At 38.8% G+C, this 25,108-nt stretch overlaps 1 protein-coding gene across 1 annotated transcript in view; it reads left to right on the top strand.

Moving 5' to 3' along the window:
* Positions 1-25,108, top strand: part of LOC122900339 (monocarboxylate transporter 1) — a 49,288-nt gene that overhangs the window by 9,571 nt on the left and 14,609 nt on the right. The window contains exon 2 of the mRNA XM_044238935.1: positions 23,874-24,134. Within this exon, the coding sequence (XP_044094870.1) occupies positions 23,918-24,134 (217 nt within the window). The 5' untranslated portion in view covers positions 23,874-23,917. The remainder of the gene's footprint in view (positions 1-23,873; positions 24,135-25,108) is intronic.

Raw genomic sequence — 25,108 nt, 5'->3', positions numbered from 1 at the left:
ACCATGTTCCCCCCAAATTCTCTTAAATGCCATAAGTTAAATGAAATAGATGGTGTCTTTATTTTTTATTTTTTTTAAAGATTTTATTTATTTTTTGACAGGCAGAGAGGCAGGCAGAGAGAGAGGAGGAAGCAGGCTCCCTGCTGAGCAGAGAGCCTAATGCGGGGCTCAATCCCAGGACCCTGAGATCATGACCTGAGCGAAAGGCAGTGGCTTAACCCACTGAGCCACCCAGGCGCCCCAGATGGTGTCTTTATTGACTTGGAGGACTTTGTTACCCTCTTTTGGATATAATCAGCAAAATACTTAACATTGCTTCCAATGTTATCTTTATCAGTTCACTCTATTAGATGCAGGCTTTTATTTTGCTCAGCTGCACAAATCCTTAACGGGGTTAGTGGAATTCAGGTTTGAAGTACCTGCTCTGGAGATTAGAAATACATATCCTTGGGTTGCCTGACTGGCTCATTGAGAAGAGTATATGAGTCATGGGTGAATTTGAGCCCCATGTTGGGTGTAGAGATTACTTAAATAAAAATGAAAGAAAGAAAGACACATCTTCTCTTTTTCTTTCTTCTTTTTTTTTTTTTTTTTAAAGATTTTATTTATTTATTTTGAGAGAGAGGGAGTGTGTGAGAGAGCGCAAGCTGAATGGAGGGGAGGGACAGAGGGAGAGGGAGGAGCAGGCTTCCTGCAGGGAGCCTGATGTGGGACTTGATCCCAGCATCTGGTATCATAACCTGAGCTGAAGGCAGACACTTAATCAGCTGAGCCACTAAGGTGCCCAAGACACGTCCTTTCTATTGTGACTGTGTAATAATGTTTGTATTTGCTGCCATCTAGAATACTACTTGAGAAGTTAGTAGAGGGAAAACAGATGGTTTAACAGTAACTACAGTTCCCAGGAAAATAAAAACACTCCTTTGAAAATTGAATATTTCTAATAAAGGAACTGATAATTATTTTAAAAGACAATATAGTCTTGTCAGCAATTAAGGCAGCTATTTAAGTTTTTGGTTTTTTGTTTTTTAAAAGATTTATTTATTTATTTGAGAGAAAGAGAGCATGCATGAGGGGGAAGGTTGGAGGGAGAAGCAAAATTCCTGCTGAGCAGGGAGTGCAGTGTGGGACTCGATCCTGGAACTCCAGGATCATGACCTGAATGAAAGGCAGTTGCCCAACCAGCTGAGCCATCTAGGCGCCCTGGTTGTTTTTGTTTTTTAAAGATTTTATATATTTGTCAGAGAGAGAGACAGGCAGGGGAGTGGCAGGCAGAGGGAGAGCAAGGAGCCCAATGTGGGACTCAATTCCAGGACTGGGATCGCAGCCTGAACTGAAGGCAGATGCTTAACCGACTGAGCCAGCCAGGCATCCCATATTTAAGTTGAACCTAGTATATTTTGAGGTAATAATGCGGACTTATTTTTGCTACATCTTTAGCAGCTATGAATATCTTCTAAAAGTTTTCCATGTTCGCAATAGCCAAACTATGGAAAGAGCCCAGATGTCCATGTACAGATGAACGGTTAAAGAAAATACGATATGTATACACAAAGGGAATATTAATTATTCAGCCATCAAAAAAAAAGATATCTTGCAGTGACATGGATGGAACTAGAGGGTGTTATGCTAAGGGAAATAAGTCAGTCTGAGAAAAACAAATACCATATAATTTCATTCATGTGGAATTTAAGAAAACAGAAGAGCATAGAGGAAGGGAGGGAAAAATAACACCAAGAGAGGGAATATAAGCAAGGGGAGTGTGAGAGGGAGAAGCAGGCTCCCTGCTGAGCAGGGAGCCCTATGCAGGCCTTGATCCCTGGACCCTGGGATCATGACCTGAGCTGAAGGGAGATTAAGGACTGAGCCCACCCACCCAGGCACCCAGAAGACTCGTAACCATAGGAAAGAACCTGAGGGTTGTTGGAGGGGAAGGTGGGATGGGGTAACAAGGTGATGGGCATTAAGGAGGACATGTGATGTAATGAGCGCTGGGTGTTACATAAAACTAATGAATTACTGAACTCTACCTATAAAATTGATAATATCCTATATGTTAATTAATTGACTTTAAATAAAATTAAATTTTAAAAACTTCTCAGATAGGGATGCCTGGGTGGCTCAGTTGGTTAAGCGGCTGCCTTTGGCTTGGGTCATGATCCCAGTGTCCTGGGATCAAGTCCTACATCAGGCTCCTTGCTCGGCGGGAAGCCTTCTTCTCCCTCTGCCTCTGCTGCCTCCCTGCCTGCCTGTGCTGCCTGCCTGCCTGTGCTCACTCTCTCTCTCTGGGAATAAATAAATAAAATTTTAAGACAAAAACAAAAAAACTTCTCACATATACATTGAAGAATGGTGGGTAATGATTTGATTCTAGACAATACTCAACTTTAATACTCTACTGTGGTTTGTCTGTTACTGATAAAACAAGAAAACAAAACAACTTAGTTTTTTGAGATAGTGAGGGTCAAAGGTAGCATAATAATGAAGTTCAGATTCATTGAAGGGATGTTTATTAAAGAATTACCATGTGTGGGGCGCCTGGGTGGCTCAGTGGGTTAAGGCCTCTGCCTTCGGCTCGGGTCGTGATCCCGGGGTCCTGGGATCGAGCCCCGAGTCGGGCTCTCTGCTCGGCAGGGAGCCTGCTTCCTCCTCTCTCTCTGCCTGTCTCTCTGCCTCCTTGTGATCTCTGTCTGTCAAATAAATAAATAAAATCTTTAAAAAAAAAAGAATTACCATGTGTGGGGCACCTGGGTGGCTCAGTGGGTTAAGCCTCTGCCTTGGCTCAGGTGTTGATCTCAGGGTCCTGGGATCAAGTCCCAGCATGAGGCTCTCTGTTCAGCAGGGAGGTTGCTTCCCCCTCTCTCTCTGCCTGTCTGCCTAGTTGTGATTTCTCTCTGTGTCAAATAAATAAAATCTTAAAAAAAAAAAAAAAGAGTTACCATGTGTACAAGAAGTTACTAGAAAGGGATGAAGGAAAATATGGTTTGAGAACATTTAAAACGAGAATAAAGCTTGGAAATGAAATGTTAGCATATTACTACATTGTCTCTGGTCCTCAAAACTTAAGTTATGCTTATGTGAAAGTAAGTATAATGTTAATTATTTCTGTCAGTGAACTCAGCCTTTTGCAAGAAAAAGAAAAGATTTCTTTATCTTTTAATGAATTGTAACCCACTTATGCTCCCCATTTGGGTTCAAAATCCTGGAAATGAAGTAAGATTCTGGTAGAAATACCACCTACTATATTCAAATACACATGTATATTCAAAGTAATAAATGACACAACCCTAACAGTACGTATGTTTGTAATTTTAATCTAACCAGTACAGGGGTGCCTGGGTGGGCTCGGTGGGTTAAGCCTCTGCCTTGGGCTCAGGTCATGATCTCAGGGTCCTGGGATAGAGCCAGGCATCCCATTAGGTTCTCTGCTCACCGGGGAGCCTGCTCCCGCTCCCCTCTGCTTGCCTCTGGGCCTACTCGTGATCTCTGCCTGTCAAATAAATAAATAAATAATCTTTTAAAAAAACCTAACCAGTACGTTTTTTTAGATTCTGGAACAAGACAGGTCTTATATTAATAAATTGAAATGACCCATTTAGATCTTGATTTGATGAACATATTTTTGGGTTGTTGAAGAAAACCAGAACATACACAGGTATTCCAGAATATAACTTGAAATTGTGCCAAGCAGAACCTGCCATTGAAGGATAAAGCTTCCCAACTTCCCATGCTCTACTACTACTCAAATTCTTTATTTTATAAAATGTGAAATGGGTTTATATTTGGAAACGCTTGTCCAAGCAAGAAATAAATTAGCATGTGAAAGGGAACAGGACTTGGCCTAAACATGGACATTAGCCAGTTTTTCAGTCTGTGAGAAACAGGCAAAAATGAAGCATTACAGAAGGCATGATCTGCTGGTGTAGTAGTAACTTTGCAAGTCAGGCTGATTAAATTAAATTTTAGATGCCAGAAGCTGTCTTCAGTAATTATTTTTTCGTTATTTAAAAACAAACAAGGGGATCCTGGGTGGCTCAGTCAGTCAAATGTCCAACTCCTGATTTTGGCTCAGGTCATGATCTCAGAGATCAAGCCTTTAAGATTTCTCTCTCCCTCTCTCCCCTACTCTCATGCCCATGCTCTTCCTAAAAAAAATAAAATAAAAAATAAAAACAAAAAAGCTTTTCTGCCTCTTTGACTATATAGGGCACTAACTAGGTCCAGAAAGCATAACATTGTATTCCTGGAAGGTTTTGCCTGGTTGCATGTTTTTCTCTGCTTCTCAAAAACTGGGGAGATCAAATTCCTTGAAGTTCATCTAATGCTAACTTTTGGAGGTGGAAGTTAAATTTTTAAAAGTAGTAATAGCCTCTGTCCTTAATTCATGATTTAAAAGCACACACCTAAACTAATTAGGGAAATAGTTACTCAAAAAGAAAGAAATAGACATACAGTTTAGTATATTAGAGTTTTCAGAATGCTACCTAAGATGTCATGGAGGAAGTTAACTCCATGTGACGTGATGTATTCAGAAAAACAGTAAAGATATTGATGGGCTAGAGTTAGATTTTTAGTATTAGATAAAATTAGAATTCTGGAAATTGTCAGTAAGTGAGGATTTCATTTTTATAAATTACTAAATGTTTTTATCACATCAACATGTGAATTTGGCATAAAACTGTACTATCTTTTTGTCTTTGTTTCTGATATGGTCTTTAAGGCAGTGCTGCCTCTTGAATTGTCTTTTTCTTCCTGGAGAATCATGGAGTTGACTTTCTCTTCCCTTCTTTGCTCATTCACAACTGAGATTAGCTGAAGTGCGAATGCATCATGAATTCTAAATACATACTTCAAAAGTCCCTTACCAGGTGCTTGGGTGGCTCAGTCCTTAAGTGTCTGCTTTCTGCTCAAGTCAGATCCCAGGGTCCCGGGATCAAGCCCTGCATGGAGCTCCCTGCTCTGCAGGAGGCCTATTTCTCCCTCTCCCACTCTGTGTGTTTGTGTTCCCTCTCTCGGCATGTGTCTGTCTGTCTCTCTCCCTCTCTTTCTCTCTGTCAAATAAATAAATAAAATCTTTAAAATATAAAAAAAAAGCCCCTTACCTTTCCCTCCTCTACTTCCAACTCTTACATAGTAGCATTACCAGAATATCTCTTCTTTTTCCCTTTCCTTCTTTCCTCTCTGGTTTATGAGATTAAAAAAGCCTCAGTCTTTGCTAATAAGTGTGACAAGTGCTAATAATACAACAGTATGAAGGGAAAGGAAACTTTGAAGTATAAATTTAAATCGTGACTGATGTAATAGAGAGTTGGTTCTACTAACTTCACTTAAAGCTTTGAAATATCCATAGAAGTTACTTTCTCATTTCTGGACATCCTCATCTACCTCCTTATCCCCCCCAAGTAAGCCTCGCTATTAAAGAGAACTAAACTAATTTGATTTCATGGGTTTTGTCTTAGTTTATTATACTGTTCTTTCTTTCTTTGATTCTTTCTTTTAAGATTTTATTTATTTATTTGACAGAGAACGAGAGAGGGAATACAAGCAAGGAGGCTGGGAGAGGGAGCCCGAGACTGAGCAGAGAGCCCGAGGCAGGGCAGGATCCTGGCATCAGGACTAGAGTTCAAGGCAGACCCTTAACAACTGAGCCATCCAGGCACCCCATTATACTGTTATTTTCTAATATTACAAATATACAATAATTTCTTTTTGGTGTAACTTTTAGGGGTAGCCTAGGTGGCTAACCATAGTGAAGTGGGAAAGTTCTCTTAAGTTAGGGGTTTGCAGTAAAAAGTAAAAATGAGTTGGCTACTTGCTTTGACTAGGTGTCCAACTTTGGCCCAGAAATCTTAATTAATGCTGAGCCCTAGGTAATGCACAGATCTGTGATATTGAAGAGTTAACCTGTTTTTAAATTCAGCTAATGTTATATAATCCATGAACTTTAAATGTAGAAAAAAATGAAGATGTCTATTATTGTCTGTCTTAAACCTTAAACTTCCCAAAGTAGAAAGCCACACTATTGAGAAACAATACTGTAGATCTGGACACATCCCAAAAAATATTTCTAATACTAAGTGGAAAAAGCAGGCTATAAAAAAGCAGCATGAAATATAAGCCCATGTTTATATTACATATATGCTTGTGCATCACTATCCTAAAAAGAAGTTTAAGAATCAGAATGTGAGTAAGTGATAGGAGGATGAGGCAGAGTATCTCAAGCAGACTTCTGAGGAGCTTGATCTCAGGACCCTGAGACCATTACCCAAGCTGAAAGCAAAAGTTAGCTGCTTGCTTAACTGACTGAGCCACCCAGGTGCTTCCAGTAAGACAAAAATGACAGGCAAGAATCTTCTTTTAAAGATTTATTTATTTATTTGAGAAAGAGAGCATGCAATTGGGTGAGAGGGAAGAAGGAGGGAGGGAGAGAGGGAGGGAGGGAGGGCGGGCACTCATCCTCAAGGGACTCCCCACTGAACGCAGAGTTTGGTCCCTGAGATCATGACCTGAGCTGAAACCAAGAGTCAGCTGCTTAATAGACTAAGCCACCCAGGTGTCCCCAGGCCGACTTCATTTTCTTTTCTTTTTTTTTTTTAAAGATTTTATTATTTATTTATTTATTTGACAGGCAGAAATTACAAGTAGGCTGAGAGGCAGGCAGAGAGAGAGAAGGAGGAAGCAGGCTCCCCACTGAGCAGAGTGCCCGATGTGGGGCTCGATCCCAGGACCCTGGGATCATGACCTGAGCCGAAGGCAGAGGCTTTAACCCACTGAGCCACCCAGGCGCCCCCTGACTTCATTTTCTATTTATATAGGTATATCTTTTAATTTCTCTGTAATGAGTATGTATAACTTGTATCTTTTATTACTTTGCTACTTTGTGGGTTTGTTTTTTTTTATCATAATAAGGTGTGTTGGAACAAATCAAACAACACAGGTATATGGAAACCAGAAGATTATTATCTACCCTTCACAACCTGCAACCAATATAAAGTTGCAAATGCTTTACCTTTTTTTTTTCTTTCTTTCTTCCCTGAATCTAGACCCTTTGAGGGCAGGGGCCATGTCTATTTATTTACTGCTTTCGCTCCAAGCACTCAAATTTTATTAAATGAATGGCAGCAAAGTTTGGTGTATAACCTGATATAATTTTTTTAAATGGTTATATAATCCTATTGTGTTTAAGCTTAAAAATATGAATTGCAAAAACATACATGAAATTTAGGACATAGGTAATTGATCCTCTTTGGATCTCATAATGCTAAAATCCTGCTTTTGTAATAATCTTTATTATTAACAAGGTATGCCCCTTTATTGGCATGAATAGAACTAACCCTTGTTCTTTTGGATTGCAGTGTTTGTTCATTTATTTATTTATTAAAAGATTTTATTTATTTATTTAACAGAGATACACTGCAAGAGAAGGAACACAAGCAGGGGGAGTGGGAGAGGAAGAAGCAGGCTTCCCGCCAGAGCAGGGAGCCCAGTGCTGGGCTCGATCCCAGGATCCTGAGATCATGACTTGAGCCGAAGGCAGATGCTTAATGACTGAGAGCCACTCAGGCACCCCAGGATTGTAGTGTTTATAAAGAAAGTTACACCACAGTTTGTGCTTGGGTAGTAGAAAGGAAGGATGAATTGCCCAAGGAATTCAGTATGGCACTTAGGAAGTTGTTATATATAAGAATAAAGAATTAGATTGCTACTCTGAGGCTGTTACTGGAAGCACCTGGGTGGCTCAGTCAGTTAAGCAAGCAGCTAACTTTTGCTTTCAGCTCGGGTAATGGTCCTCAGGGTCCTGAGATCAAGCTCCTCAGAAGTCTGCTTGAGATACTCTGCCTCTCCCTTTCCCTTTGCCCCTCCCTTGGCTCCCAGGCCTTCTCTCCCTCTCTCTCTGAAATAAATAAGTAAAATCTTTTTTAAAAAAAGGCTTCAAGTTTTTATTTTAATGTAGTTAACATAACAATGTTTTATTAGTTACAGGTGTACGGTATAATAATTCAGCACTTCCATACATCACTCTACTTACCACAAGTACACTCCTCATTCCCCATAACCTGTTTCACTTATTCTCCTCCCACCTCCCCTCTAGTAACCAACAGTTTATTCTAATTGTTTCTTGATTTGTCTCTCTGTCTCTCAATTTTTAACCTTTGCTTGTTTCCTAAATTCTACAGACAAGTGAAATCATATGCTATTTGTTTTTCTCTGACTTATTTTATTAAGCATTATACTCTAGCTCCATCCATATCCTTTTTTTTTTTTTAAAGATTTTATTTATTTATTTGACAGAACGATCACAAGTAGGCAGAGAGGCAGGCGAGAGAGCGGAGGAAGCAGGCTCTCTGCTAAGCAGACAGCTCGATGCGGGGCTCGATCCCAGGACCCTGGGATCATGACCCGAGCTGAAGGCAGAGGCTTTAACCCACTGAGCCACCCAGGCGCCCCTTCATCCATATCCTTTTAAATGGCAAGATTTCATTCTTTTTATGACTGTATGCCATTGTAGGTATATACATTACCTCTTTATCCATTCGTCAATCGATGGACACTTGGGCTGCTTCCATATCTTGGCTATTGTAAATAATGCTGCAATTAACATAGGGGTGCATGTATCCCTTTGAATTAGTGTTCTTGTCTTTTTTTGAGTAAATATCCAGAAATATGATTGCTGGATCATGAGGTAGTTCTGTTTTTAACTTTCTGAGGAACCTCCATACTGTTTTCCACAGTGACTGCACCAGTTTGCATTCCCACCAACAGTGCATGAGGGCCCATTTTTTTCACCATAGCCTCACCATACCTGTTGTTTCTTGTGTTCTTAATTTTAGCCATTCTGAGAAGTGCGAGGTGATACCTCATTGTAGTTTTAATTTGCATTTCCTGATGAGTGTTGTTGAGCATCTTTTCATGTATCTGTTGGCCATCTATAGTTCTTCCTTGAGAAAATGTCTGTTCATGTCTTCTGCTTTTTTTTTTTTTTTAAAGATTTTATTTATTTGACAGAGAGAGATCACAAGTAGGCAGAGAGAGAGGAGGAAGCAGGCTCCCTGCCAAGCAGAGAGCCCGATGCGGGACTCGATCCCAGGACCCTGAGATCATGACCTGAGCCGAAGGCAGAGGCTTAACCCAGTGAGCCATCCAGGTGCCCTCTTCTGCTTATTTTTAATTGGATTATTTGGTTTTTGGGTGTTAAGTTTTTTAAATTCTTTATAGATTTTGGTTACTATCCCTTAATTGGATATGTCTTTTGCAGATATCTTTACCCATTCTGTAGGTTGCCTTTCAGTTTTGTTGATTGTTTCTTTTCACTGCACAGAAGCTTTTTATTTTGATGTTGTCCCAGTAGTTTATTTTTGCTTTTGTTTCCCTTACGTCAGGAGACATATCTGGAAAGAAGTTGTTATGACCGATGTCAAAGAAGTTACTGCCTGTTTTGTCTCTTAAGATTTTTATGGTTTCAGGTCTCACATTTAGATCTTTAGATTTAGATCGGAGACCTACATTGGGCTTTTTGCTTGGCAGGAAGCCTACTTCTACCTCTCCACTGCCCCTCCCCCTGCTCGTGCTCTCTCTCAAATGAATAAATAAAATCTTAAAAAAAAAAAGGCTTCCATATTTTAAAAAATCCTTTTTATAATAAACATTTTAACAATTTCACAATTTTTTGTGTAATCTTGAGTTTTATAATAAATTATTAATGGGAGAGACTTTTTTTTTAAGATTATTTATTTGAGAGAGGGAGAGAGAGCACACGTCCAGAGCAAGTGAGAAAGAACCTAATGGGGGGAGGCAAAGGGAGGAAGAAGCAAGGCTCCCCACTGAGCAGGGAGCCCGGTGTGGTGCTCTATCCTAGGACCCTGGGATCATGACCTGAGTTGAAGGCAGACGCTTAATCAACTGAGCTACCCAGGTGCCCCAAAGGGAGAGATCTTTTTATTGGAATTAGTTTGATTATGCTTATAGTTTGCAAATGAGACTTTAAAAGTAAGTAGAAGTTTCTCTTTTCCTTATTTTAAAAATTCTTATTCTCAATTTAAATTGCATATTAATATATATCAGTATTATCTATTCTGTAAGTCTACAAGTAGATTACTTACCTTTGAAAGAAATTGCACTGGTACAGGGAGAAGAGAGAAATAAAATACTAACATTAACCCTCAACAGAGAAACCAGAACCTGAATTGAAAATTTCTACACATATCGGGAACCATATTTCTTTCCCCTATCCACTTGCTTATAATTACGCTTATTCGGTTGAATGGATGCCAGAAATCATTGTCTTACAAGAATTAAAGAGCATTACAGATTGAGATTATTGAGTATGACATTGGCCGAGATTGACAAAAGAGGATTTAATAAGTAAATTTGTGTATATTTACACACACATATATACACACACGTGCATATATGTATAGTCACTACCTTTAAGCTTGCATATTAAGTTTGTTCATTTGCAGATAGGATCAATTTCATCAGTTCTCTGTAGTACTTATAAAACTTTAAATCCTCTACTTAATTTTTCAGGTTTTTTTTCCAAGATTTTATTTATTTATTTGACAGAGAGATCACAAGAAGGCAGAGAGGCAGGCAAAGTGAGGGGGGAAGCAGGCTCCCTGCTGAGTAGAGAGCCCGACTCGGGGCTTGATTCCAGGACCCTGAGACCATGATCTGAGCTGAAGGCAGGGGCTTAAGCCACTTTAAAAGATTTTATTTATTTTTATTTTGAGAGAGAAGGAAAGAGCGAACAGGAGGAGGGGCAGAGGGAGAGGGAGAGAATCTCCTGCAAACTCTGCACTGAGTGTAGAACCTGATGCGGAGCTTGATCTCTCAACTCTGAGATCATGACCTGAGCCAAAATCAAGAGTACAACACCCGGCCAACTGAGCCACCCAGGCACCCCAGTCCTCTTTTTTTTTTTTTTTTTTAACATTTTATTTATTTATTCAACAGACAGAGATCACAGGTAGGCAGAGAGGCAGGCAGAGGGAGAAAGATGGGAGGAAGCAGGCTCCCCATGGAGCAGAGAGCTCTATGCGGGGCTCAATCCCAGGACTCTGGGATCATGACCTGAGCTGAAGGCAGAGGCTTTAACCCACTGAGCCACCCAAGCACCCCCCCCACTCCAGTCCTCTTTCTTAAAACAACTACAAGAAATTAGGATTGACATTTTTAAAATTTGGGTTGTTAGAGCAGCATCATAGAGTGTTGTAGAGCATTAAAGAACGTCAAGATAAATTTATTGGAAGTCTGCGTTATGTAGGCCCAGTCAAGCAGAAATAAGCAAAAATTGGTTTTCATTTACTGTTAGTCTTGGGCATTCTGTAGTTTCTCACGGAATTTATTTTTTTAGTTTTCATTTTTTTAAGTAGGCTCCATGCCCAGTATGGAGCCAACATGGGACTTGAGCTCACGATCCTCAGATCAAGACCTGAGTTGAGAATGAAGAGTTGATATTTAGGGGCCCCTTGGTGGCTAAGTCAGTTAAGTGTTGCCTCTTGATTTTGACTTAGGTCATGATGTCAGGGTCGTTAGATTGAGCCCATGTATTGTCAGAGAGGAATCTGCTTGAGATTCTCTGTCCCTCTGACCCTTCCCCTCACCACGCACCTCTCTCCTACCCTCCTCCCTCTTTAAAATAAATCTTAAAAAAAAAAAAAATGAGCCATATGTTTAACCAACTGAGCCACCCAGGTGCCCCTGTTAGGCAGTTTGTAGTTGAAGTTGCAAATAGCCAAAATTTCCCCGTGTTTGTCATTCATTGAATAGCTTGCCTGGCCTTATTGATGGTACAGCAAAAGTAGCTCTGTTGCCATAATAGTGATATATTGGTATAAAAAGTGATATATATTGATTGCCAGGAAGCCTTGTAGGAAAACAAACCCATTTCATGAAATAAGCCAGGAATATTTACGATGCATGTCATTCGATGGTGGCACTAAATTCCATTCTCTGGAAGCCTTTCTCAGTACTGGGTCTTTATGTTCACATGTCTGTTATTGATAAATCTGTATTTCTGCCTTTTCAAAAAATTTTAGTCTTGAGGTTTCGCTCAACTGAGCAATAGGTAGTTGACTAGTACTTAAGGAAGATCATTCATAACACAGAAAAGTGTTATGCTTGAACAATCTGTACATAACGCAGTGGGCAAGAGAGGTGGCTGAAGGGCTGGAAATTAAGGGTATTGGTTGTTTATGTTTGAGAAGCCCTTGTCCCTGACTTCTGACACACCCTTCAGTCTTACATTAGGTGGTGAAAGGCCCTTAGTTCAAACACCCTTAATTTCATCACATACCCTTTGACACATAATACATTACTTGAAACAGCAGCCCTTTTCTAGATGACAGAAGTAATAGAGACAGTTACAGATGCTAGGTTTCATGTGTTTCATGGTGCTCTGGGTCCTGACAGGTGTATATTGTGAGCTTTCTGTTGGGAAAAGCTTTGAACAGATTGGTGGTTTGGGTAGAAAATACTCTCCAAGGATACATATGGTATTTGGGATAACCAGAAAAATGTGAGGAGGGGCTGCCTGGGTGGTACATTCAGTTGACTGTTGGTTTCTTGGTACATTCAGTCTGACTCTTGGTTGAGTGGTGAACTCAGGGTCATGAGATCAAGCCCACCTCTACCATCTCAACACAAAATGTGCTTAAGACTCTGTCTTTCCCTCTCCCGCTAGCCTTCCCCCTGCCACCAAACACACGTGCACACGTGTTCTCTCTCTCCCTCTCTCAAATAAATCATTAAAAAAAAAAAATGTGAGGAGGATGACAGGGAATACCTAATAAGTCAAAGAACTCTTAAAGGAAAGGAAATTATTACTTTGTTTTATAATAGAATTACCACAATTGGGGCGCCTGGGTGGCTCAGTGGATTAAGCCGCTGCCTTCGGCTCAGGTCATGATCTCAGTGTCCTGGGATCGAGCCCCGCATCGGGCTCTTTGCTTGGCGGGAGCCTGCTTCTCTCTCTCTCTCTCTGCCTGACTCTCCGCCTGCTTGTGATCTCTCTCTCTCTCTCTGTCAAATAAATAAATAAAAAATCTTAAAAAAAAAAAAAAAAAAGAATTACCACAATTGTTTTCTTCTCAGCTGGCTAAATAAAAAGAACAAAGATTTGACATCCTTATTCAAAGTTATTTTAATAAGTGAGAGGACTTAAAATGAAAGATAGTCCATTATGCATCATTTCCTACCATCCTTTCCTATGTACATATGCATCAGCTTTTTTTGTGTAATTAAATACGTTCAGGTTATACATCATTATTTACTAAAGCACTTCAAAAATACGGCCTAGCAGAGAGATTCTGATTTAGTTGAATGCACCAAGATGAGATACAATCTGAATAAACCAAAAACCAATAGATATCAATTTAGTTACTTTTGCAATCAAGTAGAGTTAATTATTTGAAACAACAGCCATTCTCAGAGTGTGGTTTACCCGCTCCTCAAGGACAGCAAGATTCAAGGTTGGAATCCTTAGATTGCACATTGTAACTAATCATTAAGAGATGATAGTTTATTGAGTTTTGGTGTAGTATCAGGGTAAAATATCCACGGTTATCTGAAAAGACTATTAAAATACTCCCTTGTACAACTATGTATCTGCTTAAGGTTGCTTTAGACCAAAAACTTTGAGATCTGTTATATTTAAAAAAGGAATCTATTTTATATCTATGGGTAGGATAGGCTGACCATGTAAATTAAAAAAATCTGGAAAGTAATTAAAACATTGCTATTTTTAGAGATTATAAATATGAGCTAAGTGAAAGTAAGATCTATAGTTACTTTTCCTGTATTATGAAGGACAAACCCAAAATCTTTCTTTAAGATAAACAATTAGCAAAATGTTAATTTTTCTTCAAGAGTAGTGTATTTAACTCTTTGTAATGCTGGTCAGATTGGCCTTCAGTGGTAAGGGAGATACAAACAGTTAGAAGTGTGAGGAGCCAGGTTTGTATTTTTCTAGGTTTTTTATATTGAGTTTGGTCAAAACCATTCATTTCAAACTGCTGAGTATTTGGCTACCTAACAATAGTATTCTTATATTTCTCCTTTTACCAGCACTTGCTTTATTTATTTATTTACTTACTGTTCTGTTCACAGTCTTTTTTCTTTCTTTCTCTTCTGTTTCAAGTAGGAAAGAAGGTAAAAAAAAAGATGAGATTTCCTAAACCTTGAATCTTGGGATTTACCTTGAGGCAGGTAGTTCTGTAAACCATGAAACTGGACTAGAGCTGGTTGTAAAGAGTAGTAGCTTAACCACATTAACAGCAACAGCTTTAGTAAATCAGCCTTCTGGATTTTCTGTGTGAATGTTTCCCTGTGAATTTGAAACCTAAAACTAGTCTACATTTAGTAACAAATTCTTTTAAGATTATTGATTTTAGATACTTTCTGCCTCTTTTAAGTTCACAAACTGGCCATTGTCATTTTCGGAAATCACAGTGGCTTTGTTTTAAATGTCGATGGAGAAAGTGTAGGGAACATAATGAGTAGTACTATTTTCAAGGGCTTTTGTAACTCTTCTCTTCTGGAGTGGGGTCAGAACATGGTGGGTATGGGGCACAATTTCAGCTTTCCAGATTAGTTTACTTGCACAATTCCTGAGAGTCATGGGACTCTCAGAAGTGATTAAAAAAAAAAATCAGAAGGTGATAGAGGAGAAATTGGGTGATTCTTGCACCATGGTCATTGCCAGGATGTTTCCCATTGTCCTTTAAACTGACAATGAACTTTCTCATCACCATATCACTTTTTTTTTTTTTTAAAGATTTTATTTATTTATTTGACAGAGATCACAAGTAGGCAGAGAGGCAGGCAGAGAGAGAGAGAGAGAGGAGGAAGCAGGCTCCCTGCTGAGCAGAGAGCCCTATGCGGGACTCGATCCCAGGACCCTGAGATCATGACCTGAGCCGAAGGCAGCGGCTTAATCCACTGAGCCACCCAGGCGCCCCACCATATCACTTTTTTTTAAATCTCTCCATCATTGTCAGGGAACTGCAAGAGAGTCATCAAATAATAGCTAAGCTAACAGGAAGGCTACTGTGCACACTGGAAGGATTAAAATCTTAAACTTTAATCCCTTTTAGCCTCTGGACTTGAGTACTTCTCAACAGGGCTCTGAATACTAATGTGGGGGAGCTTGCTTTCTTAATTTACTTGTATGAACCCCTTTGTTAATAGCTGAGATGTGGTCTGTTAAAGGAAATAATATATTTCGATAATGATATTACACAGTTTTTTAAACCATGTGCCATCAGAATTTTTTAAGTTAATAAGGAGAGCCACATTAAACCATGTGCCATCAGAATTTTTTAAGTTAATAAGGAGAGCCACATTGTGTTGAATCCGTATCTGTTTTTTTGAAGTGTTGTTTTCAAAATTTTGTATTCTCTTATACTTCTGGCTTCCTTCTGAATCTTTTTAAAGCTTCTTCAAGTTTTAAATCTAATTTTGACACTATGGAGTAAGATACTACTAACTTGATGAGGCAAGTCTTAGTGACTAAAAATTGTAACTGCTTTAACCAACCGGGACAAATCATAGCTGGCAGCTAAGCTCAAAGTTTCATCACGTCCAGCACGTATTAGCTGTTCGAGTTAGAGCTTGATGCATTAAATAGTTCCGCCGTCTGTGTGGGTATCTCTCTATGTGTGTAAACAATCTGGGGCAGTGTTCTTTGAAAATGCTCAAGTGCTTTTCTCTTTTTTCATACTAAGATGAAGGAAAAACTCATAAAATTAATGCCTGGAGCAGTTCTGTTTAACATAATTTTAGAATCGAGACTGTTTCTTTTAGAACAAAGTAGTTACATAGCTATATTCATTCCAATAGGAATTTTAGGAAGCTTCAGCTTGTAAATAATTTAATCCCTCCTGAACCATAGGTAGGTGAAATACCCTAGGACAGATCCCTTTAGTCTTTAAACTGGGTTATATTTTTAAGGGAATTATTCTTCAGATTTTCAGATTCAAAATACTCTGAACTAAAAATCATCTCTTCTGAAAATGGATGTCTGCGGTCTTTTCCTTCCTTTTTCAGTTTGTTTTCTTCAAAAGCCCTTAACCCCATTATGAAAGAAAGGTGTATCTCTCGCTTATCCTAATTCTGATTATGGTTCATTGCCCCCATACTATCAAAATCTCTTGGGCTCCCCAAACAAGAGAAAATTGCAGAATGCATTGTCCCACAGAGTGTCCCATGACAGAAATCCAAAGAGGGGTTAGGTCAGAAATATTGGGGGAGGCAGGACTTGATTCCTTCAGGACAACAAACTTCTTCTTTTTCTGTATTCTAAGTTAGAATTAGATTTTAAAAGTGAGGTGGTTACCACAGGGATGGTGTAAATATGTTTATTTCAGACTTTGACAGAAATCTGGCCAATTAGACTAGATGGTATTTTCTATAAATTGGGCTAAAATTTTAGCACCAAAGTTGTGACAAATATGTTTAAAGCACATAGAATACAACATATAATATGCCAGAAGTTCTATTCTATATAACTATTAAGCTTAATAACAAATTTTAGATGTAAAGTTAATATATAAGACAGTAGATTTTTTTTCTTTTTCTCCTTTTTTGTCTATACAAAATCCTGCACATGGAAGTTACAGCAGCTTTATTCATAATTGCCACAACTCGGCAGCAACCAAGATTCCTTCAGAGGGTGAAAAGATAAACTGTGCTACATGTAGACAATGGAATATTATTATATAGCACCAAAAAGAAATATGCTATGAAGCCATGAAAAGACCTAAAGGGAACTTAAATGCATATTACTAAGTAAAAGAAGCCAGTTTGAAAAGGCTGCATACTGTATGATTCCAACTCTGTGGCATTCTGGGAAAGGCAAAGCTATAGAGATGGTAAAAAGATCATTGGTTGCCAGGGATTAAAGAGGAGGAAAGGATGAATATTGGGAGCACAAAGGATTTTTAGAGCCATGAAACTACTTATTAAATACTGTAATGGTGGATACATATCATTATAAACTGTCCAGATGTAGATTGTATAACATTAAGAGTAAACCTTAAGGCAAACTATGGAGTCTCGGGTAATGATATGTCATAATTAATGTACATACTGAGTAAAACAAGACTAGAGTTCCAAGGAAAAGAATATTATTTTAGGATGGTGACACTGTTTTCACATAGAGAACAAGTTTGAGATCCTCAGATAGGCCAAGGGCCTGAAATCAGGATAAGCCTGCAGTTCTGGCTGTGCAAAGAGTATTCTTTGACAATGGAGAATTATGCTTCAGGAGCTTAAGACCTATCTGCAACTCAGTGAGGTTGCAACTATCTCTCAGAAATGTCTCCACACACACTGTTTGGACTTCTATAAAGGAAATGGAAGGTATGTTCTGTTTCTCCAGGCACTTCACCTTTTCATCAGCCATGTTTGTCTGTTCCATCAATGAGCAAGAATAGGTTGAAAATTATGTTATGACACAATTTCATCCATCCTGACAAGTTAATGAAGGGGAACTTCTGATAGGAACAAATTTATAATTGTTGTGGTGGCTTCCAGTCTATATCTGATCACATCAGTCTTGGCTAGTACTTTCTCTTGGGAAGTTCCAGTACCAGGAGGATATGGAGGAGATGCCCTTGCCTAACATTCTTGAGCATCTTTTCTCAGACAATTCTGAAGGAGCACTACCAAGTATGGCCCAAGGGATCAGTGCTGGTCTGTTGTGTATTTCCAGTCCATGATGAGATAAGTACAAACATTAATGTTAGTGCTAAGCATTTAGAAACTTTTATAGCAAATTTTTTTCAATTTTGTATATGTTTGTATGTGATAGTATCAATATATACTCTTTAAAAAGACTCTGATGTAGAGATACAGATATATACACATAAATAGTTTTACATGAATAACACTGTGTATGTTTAAGGTGTATTTTGAAAATGGTGTTCAGCATCCATTAAACATCCTCTTCTAGTGTACATTATTGTGTTGCAGAGGCTTTAAAGCTAAGCTTCATTTCTCAGGCTTCTTTGTAACTATATTCCTGAATTTGATTTAAATTCTGCCAGTCACATGTATTCATGTGACATTTGTAAGGCAGAATGAGAACAAAGGTCTTGCTGTCTACTCACTAGCTTTGAGGTTTTGAGAAGCAGGGCATATGGGATCCATCTTGAAGATGTTACCAGAGGAGGCACATATGGTTCTGGAGCTAACTGCAGAAATTAACAGCCTTTGATTGCAACTTCCTGATTTTGACGATTACTTGATTTTAGCAGCTTTTTTTATATTGCCGGCTTCCTAGTTGTGCCAGTAGTGATACGATTATGGAGTCCCATGGCTTTTTGGTTATAGGAGGAGGAGCCTCCTCCTGGGCCTGGGTAGTGCCTTGGAAAGCTTCATGGATCCAAGGGAACAAATGTTGAGAGTCTAGGGCCCGTCAAGTGTAAGAGCTCTGGTAAATCCTATTCTTTTGAGTTGGGATCCCAAAGAGCTGTGCCATAGGAATAAGGGTACATTGGAAATAAAACAGTCCTCAAATGACTGCCGCCTGCAGCCTACACGTCATCTGTATGAACAAAACATATTGGTCCTTGAAATATTCTTGAAGAGATTCTAGATTTATATAGCCCTAGGTAAGTGAAAATCACTCTGGAGGAAGATACTATCCTAAGCCTCAAATTTTCAGTACAGATGGAACTATACTAAGGATGGAAAATGCAGAAGAGAAAGAGAGTAGATACCATGGGAAGGTTCAGCCCACATCTAATTGGGGTCTCAGGGGAGTGGTAAAGGGGAAGGAGGAAGAAGGAATATTTGAAGACATAGTGGCTGGGAGTTTTTCAAAATTGATGAGAATTCTGTTTTGTCAAGTTTGATTATCTTGTAATCTGTATTTTCTCAAAAAATTTTTAAGGTTTTCCTCTTTATCTTATTGGGTTTCCTCAGACTGTAGATTCATATTAATCAAATCTGGAGTAGCCATAGCCATTAACCCCTGAAAATTGCCTCTGTCCCATTCTTTCCATTCTCTTCCCAAGTCCATTTAGATGTATGCCAGATGCTCCCATTCTCAACTCCTGTGTTTGTAAATCTTTCTTAGTTCCAGAATAAAGCTCTCCCCTGAATTCTGTTTTCTTCAAACCTATCCTTTAGATTTATGTTCTCTCTTTTCTAGCTATATTCAGTCTGCTGGTTAACCTATTATTTCGTTGAGTATACTTTTTATTTCTGGAAGTTCTGTTTCAGGTCAGCTGGTCTTTTAATACTATTTAGTATATGTGCTGCCGAAGCGAGCACTTTTAATACTATTTAATGTGTTGTTTTTTATTTAGTGGTCTTAATTTCTTATCTCATGCTTTTAATAATTTTAAATACTCACATGCAATGTCTGTAGTGCTTGTGTCTAATCCAGCAATATTGAATTGGCTTTACTTCACTCATGGTTAATTGATTCTTGATGTGTTTTGAAATTTTAGATTGTTGGGGCACCTGAGTGACTCAGTCAGTTGAATATCTGACTCTTGATCCTGAGCTCTGGTCTTGATCTCTGGGTTGTGAGTTCAGGCCCTGGTCTGGGCTCCACGCTGGGCATGGAGCCTACTTTAAATGAATGAATGAATGAGAATTTATAGTTTGTCAGCTTGTGTTTGCCAGGGCTTTATCTGTGGGAAATCTTTGCTAGCAAAGTTAAGCGTAGTATATATCTAAATGAACAACAGAGGTTTCCCACAGACATTGCCCTGCCAAGCATAAGCTCACCCAGACCTGTAATTGTGAATTCCCAGAAGAGTATGTATCTCCTCTTCCTAGTTTCCTTTTCTTTCTTTTAATCACCAGATAGCCAAGAGAATTTGCCTGCCATCACCTTTTGCTTCTGTATTATCTCTATATGCTACTGAACAGATTTTATTCTCCTTGTCACTGTCTTTGAACTATTTTTTTGATCACTTTTGTTGAAGTAATTATTTTTTTAAGATTTTTATTTATTTATTTGAGAGAGCGAGAGTGAGAGAGCACATGCAGGGGGAGTGGCAGAGGGACAGGGAGAAACAGGCTTCTGCTGAGCAGGAAGCCCAAAGAATGGGGCTTGATCCCAGGACCCTGGGAATCATGACCTGAGCTGAAGGCAGACTCTTAACCCTCTGAGCCACCCGGATGCCCCTGAGGTATTATTTACATACACTTAATACAATTTAATATGTAACTACTGCCACAATCATAACAGAACATTTCCATGGGCCAGAGAAATTCTCTCAGGCCCCTTTGCAGTCAGCCTCATCTCTCCAATCCCTCATCTGTTTTCTATTACTAGAGTTTGGCCTTTTCTCTTTCTTTCTTTCGCTGTTTTTTTTTGTTTTGTTTTGTTTTGTTTTTTAAAGATTATTTATTTATTTATTTGACAGAGAGATCACAAGAAGCAGAGAGCCCGATGCAGGGCTCAATCCCAGAACCCTGAGATCATGACCTGAGCCGAAGGCAGAGGCTTAACCCACTGAGCCACGCAGGCGCCCTAGAGTTTGACCTTTTCTAGAGCATTATATAAATGTAACCATACAGAATATAGTCTTAGGTCTAGTCTTTTTTCACTTAACATAATGCTTTTATGATTCATCCATATTCTTACATGCATCAATAGTTTGTTTAAGTCTGTTGTTCCGGGGCGTCTGGGTGGCTCAGTGGGTTAAGCCGCTGCCTTCGGCTCAGGTTATGATCTCAGGGTCCCGGGATGGAGTCCCACATCAGGCTCTCTGCTCAGTGGGGAGCCTGCTTCCTCCTCTCTCTCTCTCTGCCTGCCTCTCTGCCTACTTGTGATCTCTGTCTGTCAAATAAATAAATAAAATCTTTAAAAAAAAAAAAAAAAAAGTCTGTTGTTCCAGTATATGGATATACCATGATTTGTTTTTCCAATCACTGTTGAAGGATATTTGGGTTGTTTCCAGTTTGGGGCTGTTACGAATAAAGCTATTAGGGAATTCTCACATAAGTCTTTGTGAAGATGTATGTTTTCATTTACCAAGTGATGTAATGACTAAATCATATGTTTATATCTTTAACTTCTTAAGACACTTCCAAAATGTTTTTCAACCTGGCTCTACTGTTTTGTTTTACCACCAACAAGAGCATTCTGTTTGCTCCATATCCTCACCAACTCTTGGTATTATCGGTCTAAATTTTAGTCATTCTAATAGATACGTGTTAGTATCTCTTGATTACAATTTGCGTTTTACAAATGGCTAACAGTTTTTTTTTTTTTTTTAAGATTTTTTATTTATTTATTTGTCAGAGAGAGAGAGCGAGCGAGAGCGAGCACAGGCAGAGAGAGTGGCAGGCAGAGTCAGAGGGAGAAGCAGGCTCCCTGCGGAGCAAGGAGCCCGATGTGGGACTTGATACCAGGACGCTGGGATCATGACCTGAGCCGAAGGCAGCTGCCTAACCAACTGAGCCACCCAGGCGTCCCACAAATGGCTAACAGTTTTGAGCATTTTTTCATGTACTTCTTTGGCATCCGTGTATCTTCTTTGATAAATTATCTCTCCATTTCTGTTGTCCATTTTTAATTGCGTTGTCTTTACTACTGAGTCATTAAAGATCTTTTTATGTTTTGGGCATGTCTTTTGTTGGTTACTTTTTGTATTTATTTTTTCCCAACCTGTAGCTTAAAAGCAGTTTATACACTTTTTAGTAAATGTGCTGTTGCGTGCCTTTAGAAATATTTGCTCAATTTAAATATTGAGTCTCTCAAACCATGAGAATGGATTACCTTTTGTTTTTTAATTAGTGATATCTTGTAGTTTTCATTGTATATGTCTTACACATTATGTATCCCTGTTCAGTAGTTTTTTGATGTTTTTCTAAATGGTATTACTTAAAATTGCAAATTCTGATATTGGTTTATATATAAAGACAGATAATACCTGTTTATTACTTTTATATCCTGAAACCTAGTTAAATTCATTTTTAGTTCAGGAACGTTTTTAAAATATTCTTTAGCATTGCCTACATAGATGATTATATTATCTGTGACTAAAGACAACTTTTTCCTTCCTAGTCTTTTTACCTTTTATTTCTTTTTCTTGTCTGCATACACTAGAGGCTAGAACCTCTAGTATAATGTCGCGTAGAAGTGTTGAAACCTATACTGTTGCTTTTAGGGAAACTTCCCTTCTGAGCTATTTTTTTTCCTACCCCTGCAACATTCATTATCTTAAATCATATTTGAAGTGTTCAAATGGGTTGGAAGAAACAATGTTTAGCAGTTGACTACTATACTACTACTATATTATAAGCTAGGATATTTATTGCTGTAATAAATCTGAGTGGTGATCATTTGAAATGGGCATGCTAACATAGTGTTGCAGGATGAGTTGTAAGGTAGAAGTTAGCTTCAAATAAATAAAAGGAGAGCTTCATGAGAAAACAGGCAAGACTACCATCACACACTCACTCTATCATCTTGTTCACACTTTTAACAGGAAGTTACATTTTCTAGCCATGCTGTTCATTAATACTAGACGACTTCAAGAAAAAGGGAGTTTTTGATTTGAAGTACCATCTTTATTTTTTTTTAAGATTTTTTATTTGTTTATTTGACAGAGATCACAAGCAGGCAGAGAGGCAGGCAGAGAGAGAGAGAGGAGGAGGAGGAAGCAGTCTCCCTGCAGAGCAGAGAGCCCGATGCGGGGCTCGATCCCAGAACCCTGGGATCATTACTTGAGCTGAAGGCAGAGGCTTTAACCCACTGAGCCACCCAGGCGCCCCTGAAGTACCATCTTTTGACAGCATGGTTCAATTTGTGAGTTTATATTAACTAGCTGATGTTTAGGGTCTTTTCTTATATAATGGGAAAAAAAAATACCTTGAATCAAAACAATTAAATAAAAGGAAACTTTTCTGAGAGAACTTTCTAGCCCACGGAATGATCTGTTTTGTAAATTGCTACATATCTAGTGACTCGGGTACCCACTTCCTAATATTTTGTCAGCAAATAAGAGAAAGTAAAGGTAGGATTGAAGAATAAATTTTGGGAAAGGGGGAAAACTTACAAAGACTTTTTTCAAGGCTGAAACTTGCATATGGCATGTGTTACGTGAATTTTGCAAGCGGATAAGTCAAATGACACAGTTAGTTACGGTAATTTGAGGAGTTATACTAACTGCTGAAACAAGTAGGTTTATTTGAAATACAAAGACTGTATTGAACAGGATATATTTCAGTTATGGCTCCTTAAATGGTATGGAGCTATTTTCCTTTATGCTATTCTTGGCAATACCATATTTCTGAGACTCTTTTCCTTTATTTTTTCTTTTCTAAAGATTTTATTTATTTATTGGAGAGAGTGAGTGAGAGAGAGCAACAAGAGGGAGGAGGTCAGAGAGAGAAGCCCCCCCTCCCAGCTGAGCAGGGAGGCTGATGCAGGATTCTGTCCTGGGACTCCGGGATCATGACCTGAGCCTAAGGCAATTACCAACTGAGCCACCCAGGTGTCCCATCTAAGACTCTTTTTCTTTCTTTTCTTTTTTTTTTTTAAATTAAGATTTTATGTATTTATGTATTTTGGCAGAGAGGGAGAGTCAGGGAAAGAGAGGGAACACAAGCAGGAGTCGGTGTGAGAGGGAGAAGCAGGCTTCCTGCTGAGCAGGGAGCCCGATGCAGGGTTCCATCCCAGGACCCTGGGATCATGACCTTAACTAAAGGCAGATGCTTAACAACTAAGCCACCCAGGGTCCCCTAAAACTTTTTTTTTCTGATAATGTCCTTAGAAGATCATCTCTATTGCTAAAGTAATATTGGGAAACAATTCCAGTTACTTGAGAGCTGGTTATAAAGGATAGAAGTGCTTTTACTGGTGGAAGTGCTTTATTACTGACATGGTATTTTAATTTTATGTCCTTCAGATACTTGGATTTGAACTGCATTTTGGAATTCATCTACACTTAAAATGCCACCAGCAGTTGGAGGTCCAGTTGGATACACTCCCCCAGATGGAGGCTGGGGGTGGGCAGTAGTAGTTGGAGCTTTCATTTCCATCGGCTTCTCTTATGCATTTCCCAAGTCCATTACTGTGTTCTTCAAAGAAATTGAAGGCATATTCAATGCCACCACGAGTGAAGTATCATGGATATCCTCAATCATGTTGGCTGTCATGTATGGTGGAGGTAAGTACCTGTGGGAGCCTGTGATTTGGTTCAACTCAGTATCATTTAAAAGCTCTCAGAAAAATAACGTGCAGAGCTGCTTTTTCTTACTGCTCTCCGCTAGATTCTTAAGATGTAAACACAAATAAAGATTTTTTTTTTCTTTTTTTAAAGATTTTATTCAATTTTTTGTCAGAGAGCTCACAAGCAAGGGGAATGGCAGGCAGAGGGAGAAGAAGGCTTCCTACTGAGCAAGGAGTCCGATGCAGGACTTGATCCCAGGATCGTGGGATCCTGACCTGAGCTGAATGCAGATGCTTAACTGAGCTACCCGGGTATCCCACAGATAAAGATTTTTCTTAGATTGATGTTGGGAGAATTAAAGTAAATCAGGCTCACCTTAATAGCGTAGTTCCAAGTCTCAGGTAAAATCTTTTCATGGTGTTAGATTTAAAGAACTGAATAAAATCTTCCCATTCTTCCTTGTGATGTTATTCATCCTAAAAGCATTTCAGCTGAACCTTAAACTTAAGTTTCATCATTTTTTTCTCTTCTGTTTTCCTTGACATGTTATAAAAGAAATGTGAAGAGTAAGTTGCATAACTAACATCACCTAAAATACTCTGTTTCTGCTTGGAACATCAAATTACAATGTAAAATGTAAAACTCAAAACCTTCCATAGTGCTTAAAATATAGTTGCTTAGTGAGATTCTAAAGCCAAGTATATTTACTGAGATTGACAGTGTCTCATGTTGCTTAGTTAGCCAAACTTTCACCTCTGTTAATACTACTTTTTGGTGGCAGTTTAGTATCTCAGATTATTTTCACATGTAGCTCCTTAATAGCCAATACGAAGATTCTGTATGTTGAGTGTAAAACTTTAGAATTGGAATTCTTGGAATTCCAATAACCTGGTGGCAGAGTCAACCAATGTTTAGCGGTATGCACATATTTCATACTAGGCTAGATATTGTGAGTGATAGAGAACACTTGG

Source organism: Neovison vison, chromosome 2, assembly GCF_020171115.1.
Source record: "Neovison vison isolate M4711 chromosome 2, ASM_NN_V1, whole genome shotgun sequence".
In the NCBI taxonomy this organism is placed as follows: domain Eukaryota; kingdom Metazoa; phylum Chordata; class Mammalia; order Carnivora; family Mustelidae; genus Neogale; species Neogale vison.
Note: the sequence above shows the minus strand (reverse complement) of the source record. Positions and strands in the feature narration are given on the sequence as shown.